Source organism: Lycium barbarum, chromosome 8, assembly GCF_019175385.1.
Source record: "Lycium barbarum isolate Lr01 chromosome 8, ASM1917538v2, whole genome shotgun sequence".
Taxonomy (NCBI): Eukaryota; Viridiplantae; Streptophyta; class Magnoliopsida; order Solanales; family Solanaceae; genus Lycium; species Lycium barbarum.
In genome coordinates, this window is record NC_083344.1 from 48,861,388 (window position 1) to 48,874,248 (window position 12,861).

Here is a 12,861-nt window from a genome sequence, read left to right on the forward strand (position 1 = left end):
AGGGGTTAGTTCATTAGTGTGCAATGCATAGTCCCTATGCATGAGGAGAATCATCGGTTGACGCTCCCCCAATTCCTCCCTAATTTCCCCACTATTCGCCAAAAGCGACACCTTGAGTTTTCCTCTAAGCTCTCCTTTCTTTACACTCACCTCTTGAGAACTACTCTCCTCTACTCCCTCGTTCCCCACATTCTTCTTTTGCAATGCAACATGACCCTTCTCCTTTAACTCCCTCATTTTGTTATAGATCTCACCCACTTGGGAGGGGGTCATGGGATTCAAGACATGTTTGACACCATTGTGGACAAGGGTGTATTGGTTAGTTCTCCCATTATGGTTGACGGACCTATCATATTGCCATGGTCGGCCAAGTAGAAGATGACACGCTTGCATGGGAACAACATCACATAACACCTCATCGTGATACTTCCCAACCGCGAATTTGATGAGAGCTTGCCTAGTCACCTTCAATTCACCACATTCATTGAGCCATTGAAGCTTGTAAGGGTTTTTCATGGCGGGTGGTGGGAAGTTTCAAGAAATCAACAAGGGTGGTACTAGAAACATTGGCACAACTCCCACTATCAATGATCATGATGCTAGTGTTTTGGTTAATGATGCACTTGGAATGGAAGAGATTTTCCCGTTAACTTGGGTCATCCATTGCTTTGCTTATCATGGTCCGTCGCACCACATAGAGAGGTACAATAGGCTCATCATCACCTTCAACTCCATCCCCTTCACTATCATGAAGTTCATTCTTATGATTGCCCTCATCATCCCCTTCCTCACATTCTTCCTCATCCTCACTATAAGTGTCTCTCAAAATAAACGCTCTACGATTAGGGCACTCGCTTGCTCTATGACCGAAGCCATGACATTTGAAACATTGAATAGGAGTTTTCGTACCTCCTTCATTTGGAGCAAACTTCAGAGGTTGTTTGTCAACTTGCTTCTCAACTTGAGAATTCTTCACAAATGGTTTCTTGGCTTCTTGCATGGGGCCCTTATTCTTTTTCCAATTGAAGGAGAAGGCTCCTCGTTCTTTGTTATGGTTCCATGAACTCACATAGCCCCTTGATTTATTGATTTTTTCCTCCTTGAGGTCATCTTCTATTTCGATAGCCGCTTGAAGGGTTTCTTCAATGCTCCCATAGTTGTGGAGTCTCATTTGGGAGACAATGTAACCATTTAACCCGGCTCGGAACCGAGTCATAGCATTTAACTCATCCTCATCAAAGTCGATTCTCATCTTGACAATTTGGAACTCATCATAGTATTCTTCCACGCTCTTTTTGTTTTGCCTTAAGGTATACACCTTCTTGAGTTGTTCTTGTTTGTAGCGTTCGATGACATACTTACGCCGCATGGCCTCCTTCAATTCATCCCAAGTAGGTGTGGGCGGGAGTCCAATAATTCTTCTTGCTTTCATTTGAGTTTCCCACCATGTGGAGGCATACCCTTCGAATTGAGCAATGGCGTAAGAAGCCTTTTTCACCTCGGACATGTCATTTGTCAAGAATATTCTATTACAATGCATCACCCAATCAAGGAATGTATCGGGATCACTACTTCCTTTGAAGGTTGGGAGAGTAACCTTGATGGAATTGAGACTCGTGTCTCGCCCTCCGCCATAACCGTGATTCCTATTAAAATCTTCATCGTCGTCATAACCTTGATGGTCACGACCTTGGTACCTTTCACGAGCTAGGTACCCTTTCTGCCTACCCATGTGAGGGTTAGGACCATGCCTTCCACCCCTTCCCCGATAACCTCCTTGTGCTTGCCCTCGTGGCCTCCAACCTTGGTCACCATAACGTTCGTGCTCAAGTATAGCTTCCTCTATCTCTTCCTCATTTGGTTGTTGGATGTCTGGACGGTTTTGGGGTGGCATTGGAGCATTTGGGTGTGGGTCATTTAGGGGTGGGTCATTTGGAGTTTGATCTTGTTGGGGTGGGTTGTTCCATTGGCCTAGGGGAATGTTGTTTGGTGGGGTGAGAGTCGTGTTTTGAGGGGTGTTTTTGATAACAACGAGGTTAGGGAGATCCCAAATTTATAATTAAAATATAAGAAGTGCGGAAGCAAATATAGAAAAGAATCTAAAAACTAGAAAATAAAAGATATGGGAAATTCGAAGGAACAATCCACGAATTTCCAAGAACGTTAGTTCTAAAGTCTTGACAAGATCCAAGTAACAATGTATAGATTTATAGGAAGAAATCTAACGCCTTTACTAGAGATAACAAATCAAAAACAGTAGATTAGGATCCTGACCGCTTTGTGAGTAACTTAAGACAACAATTAGTATTTAGAACTAACCGCCTTCGAAAGAATACCAAAAAGAAATCAAAGATATCAAGGAAGAAATTATCTTACTACCTTGAACTAGGAACTAGTTAGGTTGAAAGATAAATCCTAAAGTAATGCCACAAAGGTTCAAAAGAACTCTCAATATAATATATTCTTCAAAATCTGACTTACAATGAATGACAATCACCCCTATATATAGTTGTAAAGGAAGGAACTAGTCAAAATAGAAATAAATGGGAATTATCTTCCCTAGAAGCATAGAAGACTTCCCACACTTGGACCAAGGCAGTCAACATAGATTAAAACAACCTAGAAGACTACCCACACTTGGACCAATGCAAGTCAACATAGATTAAAACAACAATTAAATATTTATTCTTGAAAATAATAATATTTGGGCTAATTTTGGGCTGCTGGAAACTTCTTCTTTTGGGGCTGATTTGGGCCTCATTTCATCTCACTTTGGACTTTAATTTGGGCCTCCAAATAGGTGTAAGACTTGAGGAAAAAAATCTGAATAGGGCTGGAGCTCTTCTGCCATCACAAGACAATTTTTTTAATTGCTAATTGAAGCCCGTTGATCTTGACATAACATTTCCTTGTCCTTCAATGGAGTTGAGCTTCCATGGCTGCTATCATTCTCCCCCTCTTAAAGAAGATTCGTCTCGAATCTTGGTGGTGACCTTATTTTCTATTTAATGCATTTGAGCCTTCATGGTTGCTATCATTCTTCCTCTCTTAAAGATTATTCTTGTCCTTGAATCTTGATATTTTCCTGCAACCAACATGATAATCACAATAAGTAGAAAAACACAACAACCACTTGGTATGAGTAACACAAGGTAGTGACCATGCGGTTTAATCCACTTATTATTTTTATGCACAAACACCCCTTTTAAATATCCAAGCATTACATCATCTAATAGAACAATGTAATTTCCAACACAAGAACTAAAAACACAATTCATTAGCTCTTTAAACAGTAGAGGATCATTAGCCAGACCAAAAGCATATGAATACCAAGAAAACATACCATATTTGCTCTTTCTAAACAACTTAACCTCACCATTCAATATACCATGGTCATGATATGGATCAAAAGTTATTTTCTTGTGAAGTGGCTTGGAATGAACCTGCAAATAAGGATCTAGAAAACAAGATAAAGATATTGTGAAGTTGAAAACATGTGAGCACTTGTCCTTTTCCACACTTGAGCTACTACATTCTGCACCTAGCTCAACTTTCTCAATATCTACGGCACCAAAAGCTTCATGTGTCTATTGTCTTCATTGGAAACTTCATCACCTTTGCTTCCTTCATTGGAATCCCAAAGTGGACAAAAATGTACAGTAAACTCATGTTTAGTATCATCCCACAATGGGTTATCCCACACTTTAAAACCTTGACCCATGAGATTGTCTTCTTCAAGTGAGCTGTCATCATCCTTTACACAAAGTTCATCCTCAATGTTCTGCATGAAAGGAGATAAAAGATTATCTCGTTTCCCACGTTCACCACATTGTGGCAGACTGCTCACGTGAGAAGAACAACAAAAAAAGTTATGTTCACTCTCAATTTGAGTTATATCTTCACCTAAAACCCTTGATTCAACAAATTGTGGTACAAGTTCAGTTTTGTTTGCATCTACAAATAGATCATCGATAAGGTCATACCACATGAGATCATCAAGCTCAACTTTGTCTTCTACTTGCAATTGTTTCCACAAATCATCAGCCTTTGCTACTTTCAAATCCCATTTGAAGCTAGATTCTTCCTTCAATTGTTGTTCCAACACTTCAATGGGTTCTTCTTCAACAACCTGCACATTTGGAGCACAAATACTAGAAAAAGAATGAGTTAAAAGGTTAGAGCTTGAACAAGATCCTTTCACACTTATGCACTCTTTTCTTTTAAGCACTTCTTTTCTATCATCTCTCAAGTGCTTTTGTTCACCCTCTATTTTACCTCCCAAACGCACTTCACTCGATTCTGTCCACTCATTTCCAGTTCTTGACAACTCACTCTCTTCATTCATCACTTCCTCTACTTTTTCCTCTCTTGAGTTGTCAAGTTTCTCACCCTTACTTCTCTCTTTCTTTTGTCGCTCATCCTCACTTTTATTTGAATTGAAAAAGGATCCAACTGATGAAGAAACACTCCCTTGCTTTCCTTGGAAGAATATGTTATTTGAAGTATCATAAGCACCCACATACTTGCCAAGAATTCCTCTACTATCTTTTGGAGGACTTCTAACATCAACTCTGATTTTTGATTTTCTACAAGCACTTGATGTGTCCCTTTGGTCCTTCTTTTCATACGCCTTGTGCTTCAACTCCCCCTCATTAGATGAAGGATAGTTTGAAGATGTTTTTTTGGAATTATGTTGTTTCTTCTTTCTTTCATCCCACTCATCATTTGCTTTCTTCATTGCTTCATAGAGTTTTCGTAACCAGTAAAAGTCATTTTCATCTCTTTCTTTTAATATTTTATCTTCTTCCTTTCTTTTGGTATCCATGGATGTAGCCACAACCTCCCAAAGACCTGCAAATTGCTTAATTACAAACAAAAAATTGTTAGAAGCAAAAGGACCTCACCAAAAGCATCACACCCTTACATCACTCAAGTAGTGACTCTCAACACTCGTGTATCACACAAGTAGGCTTTTACCCTCAAAGAATCTCACCACTCTCGCCTTTTACCACTCAAGGGCTGCTCCTCGAAGTTCTTCAATAAACCAGCAACTTGTTTACCTCAAAGTAAGTTCCAAAGCTGGGTTCAAGAATGGAGTTTATATCAAACAAAGAAAAGGACAACAAAAACTTAAACTGACAGGAAACAAGAAATACACAATGAAAATAGAGAGAGAGAAAAACACGGAACAAATTAGCACGAAACAAAGAAATAGACACAAAATTACTAGACAACTCTAAGTATGGACAAATACTTCAAGTATCTAGTAAGAGAACATAAAGAAAACCAAATGCAAGAAATAAACACTTTCAAGAAAAGATTTAGAACATATCAATGAGTTTGGATACAAATGTATTGTAATGATCTTGCACTCCTCAATGTGACTTTTGAGTTCCTTGATGAGTTTTAGTCAAAGAGTCTTTAAAACTAATGGGATTTTCAAGAGATAACAACCACAATGGGTTTCCCAATAATTTAAAGTCAACAAATCACAAGATAAAGGATTGAAGAAATCAAGAATAAGTAAAGAAAACTTAGAGAGTTTCACGTGCTACAGTAGCAAAATAGGTGTAAGACTTGAGGAAAAAAATCTGAATAGGGCTGGAGGTCTTCTGCCATCACAAGACAATTTTTTTAATTGCTAATTGAAGCCCGTTGATCTTGACATAACATTTCCTTGTCCTTCAATGGAGTTGAGCTTCCATGGCTGCTATCAGTTTTGGGGAGTGTTTTGGGGAGTGAGGTTATATGGATGATGGAAGGTGCCGGGTGACAATGTAAGTGAAGTGCTTCGAGTAGCTCCACTTGTGCCACCTTGGTATTGCACTCGGGGCGAATACGAGACCTCCCTACTACCTCCTTCAATTGCTTCCACCCTACTTCCCAAGTTTTCCATTCGACCACCCATACTATCCACTGTATCGTTCAAGGCTTGTAAGGCCCTCATTACATCAACTAGTGTGAGTTCCCCGGTGGGAACTTGTGTTTCCCTCTCCGTAGCCATGGTACCTATTAAGACACTCAACAAAACAAGCAAACACGTTAGATTAGTAAAAACAACTCACAATCGCTCAAGTATGCGCACCTTTAATTGCCTCACAAAATTGCTTCCGCCAAAGATTGTGTGCTTGTTAATGCCGACTAGTCACAAGGATTCAAATTCTACTCTTGGTCAGAATAGATTCTTGTTAGGCTAAGAAAGACGGACGACTCAATTAAATCTAACGGACTTGAACCAAGAAATTAACGACGAAGCACAAACTAAGAAAAGCACGAAAGAAATGGCACGAAAGAAATGTGGACTCAAGAACTAATTAGTAACTAATAAGGTCGATTACTAGTGGCTAATTAGTTGTAAGAATCAAAGAAAAGGATTAGGAATGGAATCAAAGAGAATTAGAGTTGAAACAACCTGAAATGCGCAACATACGCCACCTGTGCAGAACATGCTACTCGCAGGTTCAACATGCGATGGTGATCTGCGTCTCGCAGATGATGCACCCCAAAATGTTCAACTCTCTGTCACAAGGTGCGACACCACCTGCGACTAGCAGGTTCTACATGCGATGGTGATCTGCGTCTCGCAGATGATGCACCCCAAAATGTTCAACTCTCTGTCACAAGGTGCGACACCACCTGCGACTAGCAGGTTCTACATGCGACTCGCATGTGTCGCATGTAGTGTCGCATAAGGGCCAACTTTTGTGACGTTAATATTTTTTATTTTTATTTTTATTTTATTTTTTGCCCACAAAACCTGGTATCTTCCTCTTTTGGGTCTTATAACACTTTTCACAACTTTGTTTGACAACTTTCGGATCAAATGGCCCTTTGGATAGTCTTCTTCCTTATGAAGATTTGAAGATCTTCAAGTTCACAAGAACAATTCAAAAATTCAACTACCCTCAAATCAACTCCAAATTGGCTCAAATTTCAGATTTAAGTTCTCTTTAATGTAGAGAACAAAGCCCAATAGGTTCTCTTCAATTTCACCTTCTTCAACAAGACCCACTTTCAAGTTCTTGAAGTTTTCAAAGCTTCAAATTTCAAAAATGGTAGATCCTACAATCCTTAGCCAAATACCTCCAAATTTCGGATTTAGAGTCCTTATCAACTAGAGAACAAACCCAATCAACTTGAACCCTCAATTTTTCTCCTTTTTCAAACCCACCAACCTTGTTCTTGAAGTTTTGAAGCTCAACAATGGTGGAACACAAACCCTAACTCCAAATTGACTCGAAATTGAAGATTTAGACTCTAGAAACACTAAGAAACTCTAATCTAACACTAGATTCAACAAAATCAACAAGAAAATTCGATTTTGTTTTTTAATTTTGATTTTTTTTTTGTGTTGAATCAAAATCCAAGATTAGATTTGGTGGAACAAACCTAAACTAAGCTCTGATACCAATTGATGCAATATTAAGAACGAAAACAACAAGAAAATGCAAGAAAATAAAGAGATAGATAATTTGACACAACTTAAACTCAATTTAGCAACCAAAGTTATAGAAAACTAAGACCTCTAAATTTAAGAGTAAGAAGCAACCAAATTCTTAGGATGACCAAGAGGCCCTAATAACCTATCCTCTCAACAAAAACACCCAATCCAAGGCTAAACAATCACTCAACTCTCAAGAGTTACAATATCCAAATATCAAGTAATAATATTCAAAATAGTCTAAGTCTTCTAAATGAAAGAAACTACTACTTATACTAGCTCAAAAGAAGACAACTACACTATTACACTTTTACCCTTAATGAAGTAAGGGCCTTGTTTGGGTGTCTTCTTTTGGGAACAAAGCTTGAATTTGCAAATCTTCAAGTAATAGCCACATTGCAAGTATGACCATCATCAACCCTCTTCTCCAAACCATCCTCCATGCTATCATGAACACTTGAAATCCCCGAGAAGGTGCTAGAGTGTATTCAAGTATGTCCCTCCTCATGAACAATGCTTGCATAGCTTGAAGTTCCCTCGCTTGGCTCCTTGTAAAAGGTCTTGATGCCACTCGAATTGTATCATATTACCTTAATCAACTTGGCTCCAAGAATCAATTCACGTCGTAACCCTTTTGAATGTGTATAACAATTTGCAATCTCAATTTCACTCCCTCACCTTCTCAAATCTCGGCCAAACCTTGCCTTGGCCGAGAGCTTCAAATTTTTTTTCTTCAACCTTTTCTTTTCTTGTTCAACTTGGTGAATGATGTTTAAGGCATCATTTTGTGCTATATATGTGAGGCCCCTAAGCCCCACACGTGCCTCCCTAGGTGTCATCTAGTTGATGACTCTTTTTTTTTAATTAAAAATCGGGTGGGGCCCACTTGCATAATTAATTTTAATTAATTACTAATTCCCACTTAATAATCTAATCACAATTAATTAGTTCCTAATATCCAATGATAATATTTTTTTACACTAAATAAAATTTATAAACAATTAATTCTAATTTAGAAATTAAAAATTAAGGGTTCCTATTCCGTGTCCGGGAAGGGTTCCATCTTTTACTCGCGTCGACTCCTTTGCGAATAACTCGACCTATAAAAATACGGAGTATAACAATCCTGTTGTCCGGCTAAAGCATAGATACGGAGCTGGATACCACCTGAACTGGATGCTCCCCCTCTGCCTCTACCTCGACCTGCTGGAATCTGGGGAGTCTGCCCTGTCAGGCACACAGAAAAAGAACCAACCGTAGATCCTGTGGGCTGAAACCCGACTCTACCACTCATCGATGAGAAATCTTGCATCATATGTCCAACCTGGCCACAGGCATAGCAAGCATCTGAACGTCGGCGACACTGACCAGAATGTAACTTACCGCACTGACTACATCGTAGTATTGGTGGTCTCCTCTGGCTATAATCACCCCCAAACTTAGAACCTGAGGCACTCAAACTCTGACCCTGTCCTGAATGAGTGGAGTGATCAAATCTCCTTCCTGCAAACTGAGGAGGTGCACTAGTCGCCGACTGGCCTGAGTGTTTAGAATACGACTGCCTCGATCCCCCTCTATAGTCGCTACCGGCACCCATAGATCTGGCCCTCTTAGTTTGGCCTCTATCAATATCACGCTCACCCATCTTGGCATAGGCCTGAATGCAGGAAATATCCATCCCATCTTGCAATGAAGCTGTTAGACAATCCTTAAATAAAAGTGGCCCTAAGCCACTCACAAACCTACACCCTATCTCCCATGTCGGCTGATACAACTCGAATGGCATCAAGACCTTTTACAAGGAGCCAAGCGAGGGAACTTCAAGCTATGCAAGCATTGTTCATGAGGAGGGACATACTTGAATACACTCTAACACCTTTCCGGGGATTGCAAGTGTTCATGATAGCATGGGAGGATGGTTTGGAGAAGAGGTTGGAACATGGTCATACTTTCAATGTGACTATTACTTGAAGATTTGCAAATTCAAGTTTTGTTCCCAAAAGAAGACACCCAAACAAGGCCCTTACTTCATTAAGGGTAAAAGTGTAATAGTGTAGTTGTCTTCTTTTGAACCTTAGTATAAGTAGTAGTCTATTTCATTTGGAAGACTTAGTCTATGTTGAATATTGATGTCTTGAAATTGTGAACTCTTTTGAGTGTTGAGAGCTTGCTAAGCTAGAGATTGTGAATCTTGTGAGAGGATTGGTTATTAGGGTATCAAATCCCTATTGGTCATCCTAAGAGTTTGGTGCTCTTTAGTTCCTAAATTAGAGGTCAAGTTAATTCAAGAACTTTGGTTGCTAATTTGGGTCTTTAGTTGTGTCAAATTATCTATCCTTTATGTTTCTTGTCCTTTTTTCTTCATTTTCGTATGGAATATTGTATCAATTGGTATCAGAGCTTAGTTTAGATTTGTTCTACCAAATCTAATCTTGGGTTTTGATTCAACAAAAAAAAAATCCGAAATTAAAAAAAAAAAAAAAAAAAAAAAATCGAATTTTCTTGTTGATTTTGTTGAATCTAGTGTTAGATTAGAGTTTCCTAGTGTTTCTAGAGTCTAAATCTTCCATTTCAAGTCAATTTGGGGTTAGGGTTTGTGTTCCACCATTGTTGAGCTTCAAAGCTTCAAGAACTTGAAAGTGGGTCTTGTTGAAGAAGGTGAAGTTGAAGGTTGAAACCTATTGGGCTTTGTTCTCTACATTAAAGAGAACTTAAATCCGAAATTTGAGCCAATTAGGAGTTGATTTGAGGGTAGTTGAATTTTTGAAGTGTTCTTGTGTTCTTGAAGACCTTCAAATCTTCATAAGGAAGAAGGCTCTCCAAAGGGCCATTTGATCCAAAAGTTGTCAAATATTTCTGATTTTTGCGAAAAAAAAAAAAAAAAAAAATCGAGTTGGCCCACATGCGACACAACATGCGAATCGCATGTTGAACCTGCGAGTCGCAGGTTATGTCGCATCTTGTGACAGAAAGTTGAAATTTGGCTGCCTCATATGCGAGACGCATCTCACCATCGCATGTAGCACATGCGAGTCGCACATGGTGTCGCATCTTGTGACAGAGAGTTGATACCTTGGTTGCATCATCTGCGAACCGCACATCGCCATCGCATGTTTCACATGCGAGTCGCATGTGATGCACAGCCGTCGCATATGGCGCATTTCAGGTTTTTTTTATTTCCAACTTTAATTCTCTTTGATTTCAATTCTCAAAACAAAAATTTCTTGATCCTTAGTTGATGATATTGTGTCCCTAATCCTTTGGTAGGAAAAAAAAAAAAAAAAAAAGTATAGAAATTTAAAAAATTTCATTATTTCAAACTGATACCTTGGATCAATTGGGGCTTCCTGGTCGTGTTTTCAAGTTATCACCTACCCGGGCCCGAAATTTAGTTATTTTCCCGATTTTTGCATTCCAATTTTCTTGTGTCTCTCAACTAGTAGCCATTTAGTAGTTGTTCCTACTTGTGTTTGCTAGTTCTAGTGTCCGCATTTCTTTCGTGCCAATTCTTTCGTGCTTTTTCTCTTTTTTTTACTTCGTTGTTCATTTCTTGGCTCAAGTGCGTTTGTTTTATTGAGTCATCCTCGTTCTTTTTGATAACAAGAATCTATTCCGACCAAGAGTAGAATTTGAACCCTTGTGACTAGTCAACATTAACAAGCACACAATCTTTGGCGGAAGCAATTTGTGAGGCAATCAAAGGTGCGCATACTTGAGCGATTGTGAGTTGATTTTACTAATCTAACGTGTTTGCTTGCTTTGTTGAGTGTCTTAATAGGTACCATGGCTACGGAGGATGAAACTCGAGTTCCCACCGGGGAACTCACACTTGTTGATGTAATGAGAGCCTTACAAGCCTTGAACGATAAAGTGGATAGTATGGGTGGTCGAATGGAAAACTTGGGAAGTAGGGTGGAAGCAATTGAAGGAGGTAGTAGGGAGGTCTCATATTCGCCTCAAGTGCAATACCAAGGTGGCACAAGTGGAGCTACTCGAAGCACTTCACCTACAGTGTCACCCGGCACCTTCCATCATCTATATAACCCCACTTCCCAAAACACTCCTCAAAACACGACTCTTACCCCACCAAACAACATCCCCATAGGCCAACGGAACAACCTACTCCAACAAGATCAAGCTCCAAATGACCCACATCCAAATGACCCACCCCTAAATGACCCCCACCCAAATGCACCAATGCCACCCCAAAACCGTCCAAACATCCAACAACCAAATGAGGAAGGGATAGAGGAAGCTCTACTTGAGCACGAACATTATGGTGACCAAGGTTGGAGGCCACGAGGGCAAGCACAAGGAGGTTATCGAGGAAGGGGGGGAAGGCATGGTCCTAACCCTCACATGGGTAGGCAAAGAGGGTACCAAGCTCGTGAAGGGTACCAAGGTCGTGACCATCAAGGTTATGACGACGATGGAGATTTTAATAGGAATCACGGTTATGGCGGAGGGCGAGACACGAGTCTCAATTCCATCAAGGTTACTCTCCCAACCTTCAAAGGAAGTAGTGATCCCGATACATTCCTTGATTGGGTGATGCATTGTGATAGAATCTTCTTGACGAATGACATGTCCGAGGTGAAAGAGGCTTCTTACGCCATTGCTCAATTCGAGGGGTATGCCTCCACATGGTGGGAAACTCAAGTGAAAGCAAGAAGAATTATTGGACTCCCTCCCACACCTACTTGGGATGAATTGAAGGAGGCCATGCGGCGTAAGTATGTCACCGAGCGCTACAAACAAGAACAACTCAAGAAGGTGTATACCTTAAGGCAAAACAAAAAGAGTGTGGAAGAATACTATGATGAGTTTCAAATTGTCAAGATGAGAATTGACTTTGACGAGGATGAGTTAAATGCTATGACTCGGTTCCGAGCCGGGTTAAATGGTGACATTGTCTCCCAAATGAGACTCCACAACTATGGGAGCATTGAAGAAACCCTTCAAGCGGCTATTGAAATAGAGGAGGGTCTCAAGGAGGACAAAATCAATAAATCAAGGGGCCTATGTGAGTTCATGGAACCATAACAAAGAACGAGGAGCTTTCTCCTCCAATTGGCAAAAGAATAAGGGCCCCATGCAAGAAGCCAAGAAACCATTTGTGAAGAATTCTCAAGTTGAGAAGCAAGTTGACAAGCAACCTACGAAGTTTGCTCCAAAAGAAGGAGGTACGAAAACTCCTATTCAATGCTTTAAATGTCATGGCTTCGGTCATAGAGCAAGTGAGTGCCCTAATCGTAGAGCGTTTATTTTGAAAGACACTTATAGTGAGGATGAGGAAGAATGTGAGGAAGGGGATGAAGAGGGCAATCATGAGGATGAACATCATGATAGTGAAGGGGATGGTGTTGAAGGTGATGATGAGCCTATTGTACCTCTATATGTGGTGCGACGAACCATGATAA

At 40.0% G+C, this 12,861-nt stretch overlaps 1 protein-coding gene across 1 annotated transcript in view; it reads right to left on the bottom strand.

Moving 5' to 3' along the window:
• Positions 1 to 3,055: 3,055 nt before the first annotated feature.
• LOC132607815 (uncharacterized) overlaps positions 3,056 to 12,861 on the bottom strand; it is a 40,957-nt gene continuing 31,151 nt past the window's right edge. The window contains exons 7-9 of the mRNA XM_060321894.1: positions 3,712 to 4,851; positions 3,225 to 3,283; positions 3,056 to 3,085 (exon numbers count right to left, since the gene is read on the bottom strand). Coding sequence (XP_060177877.1) covers positions 3,056 to 3,085; positions 3,225 to 3,283; positions 3,712 to 4,851 — 1,229 coding nt within the window. The remainder of the gene's footprint in view (positions 3,086 to 3,224; positions 3,284 to 3,711; positions 4,852 to 12,861) is intronic.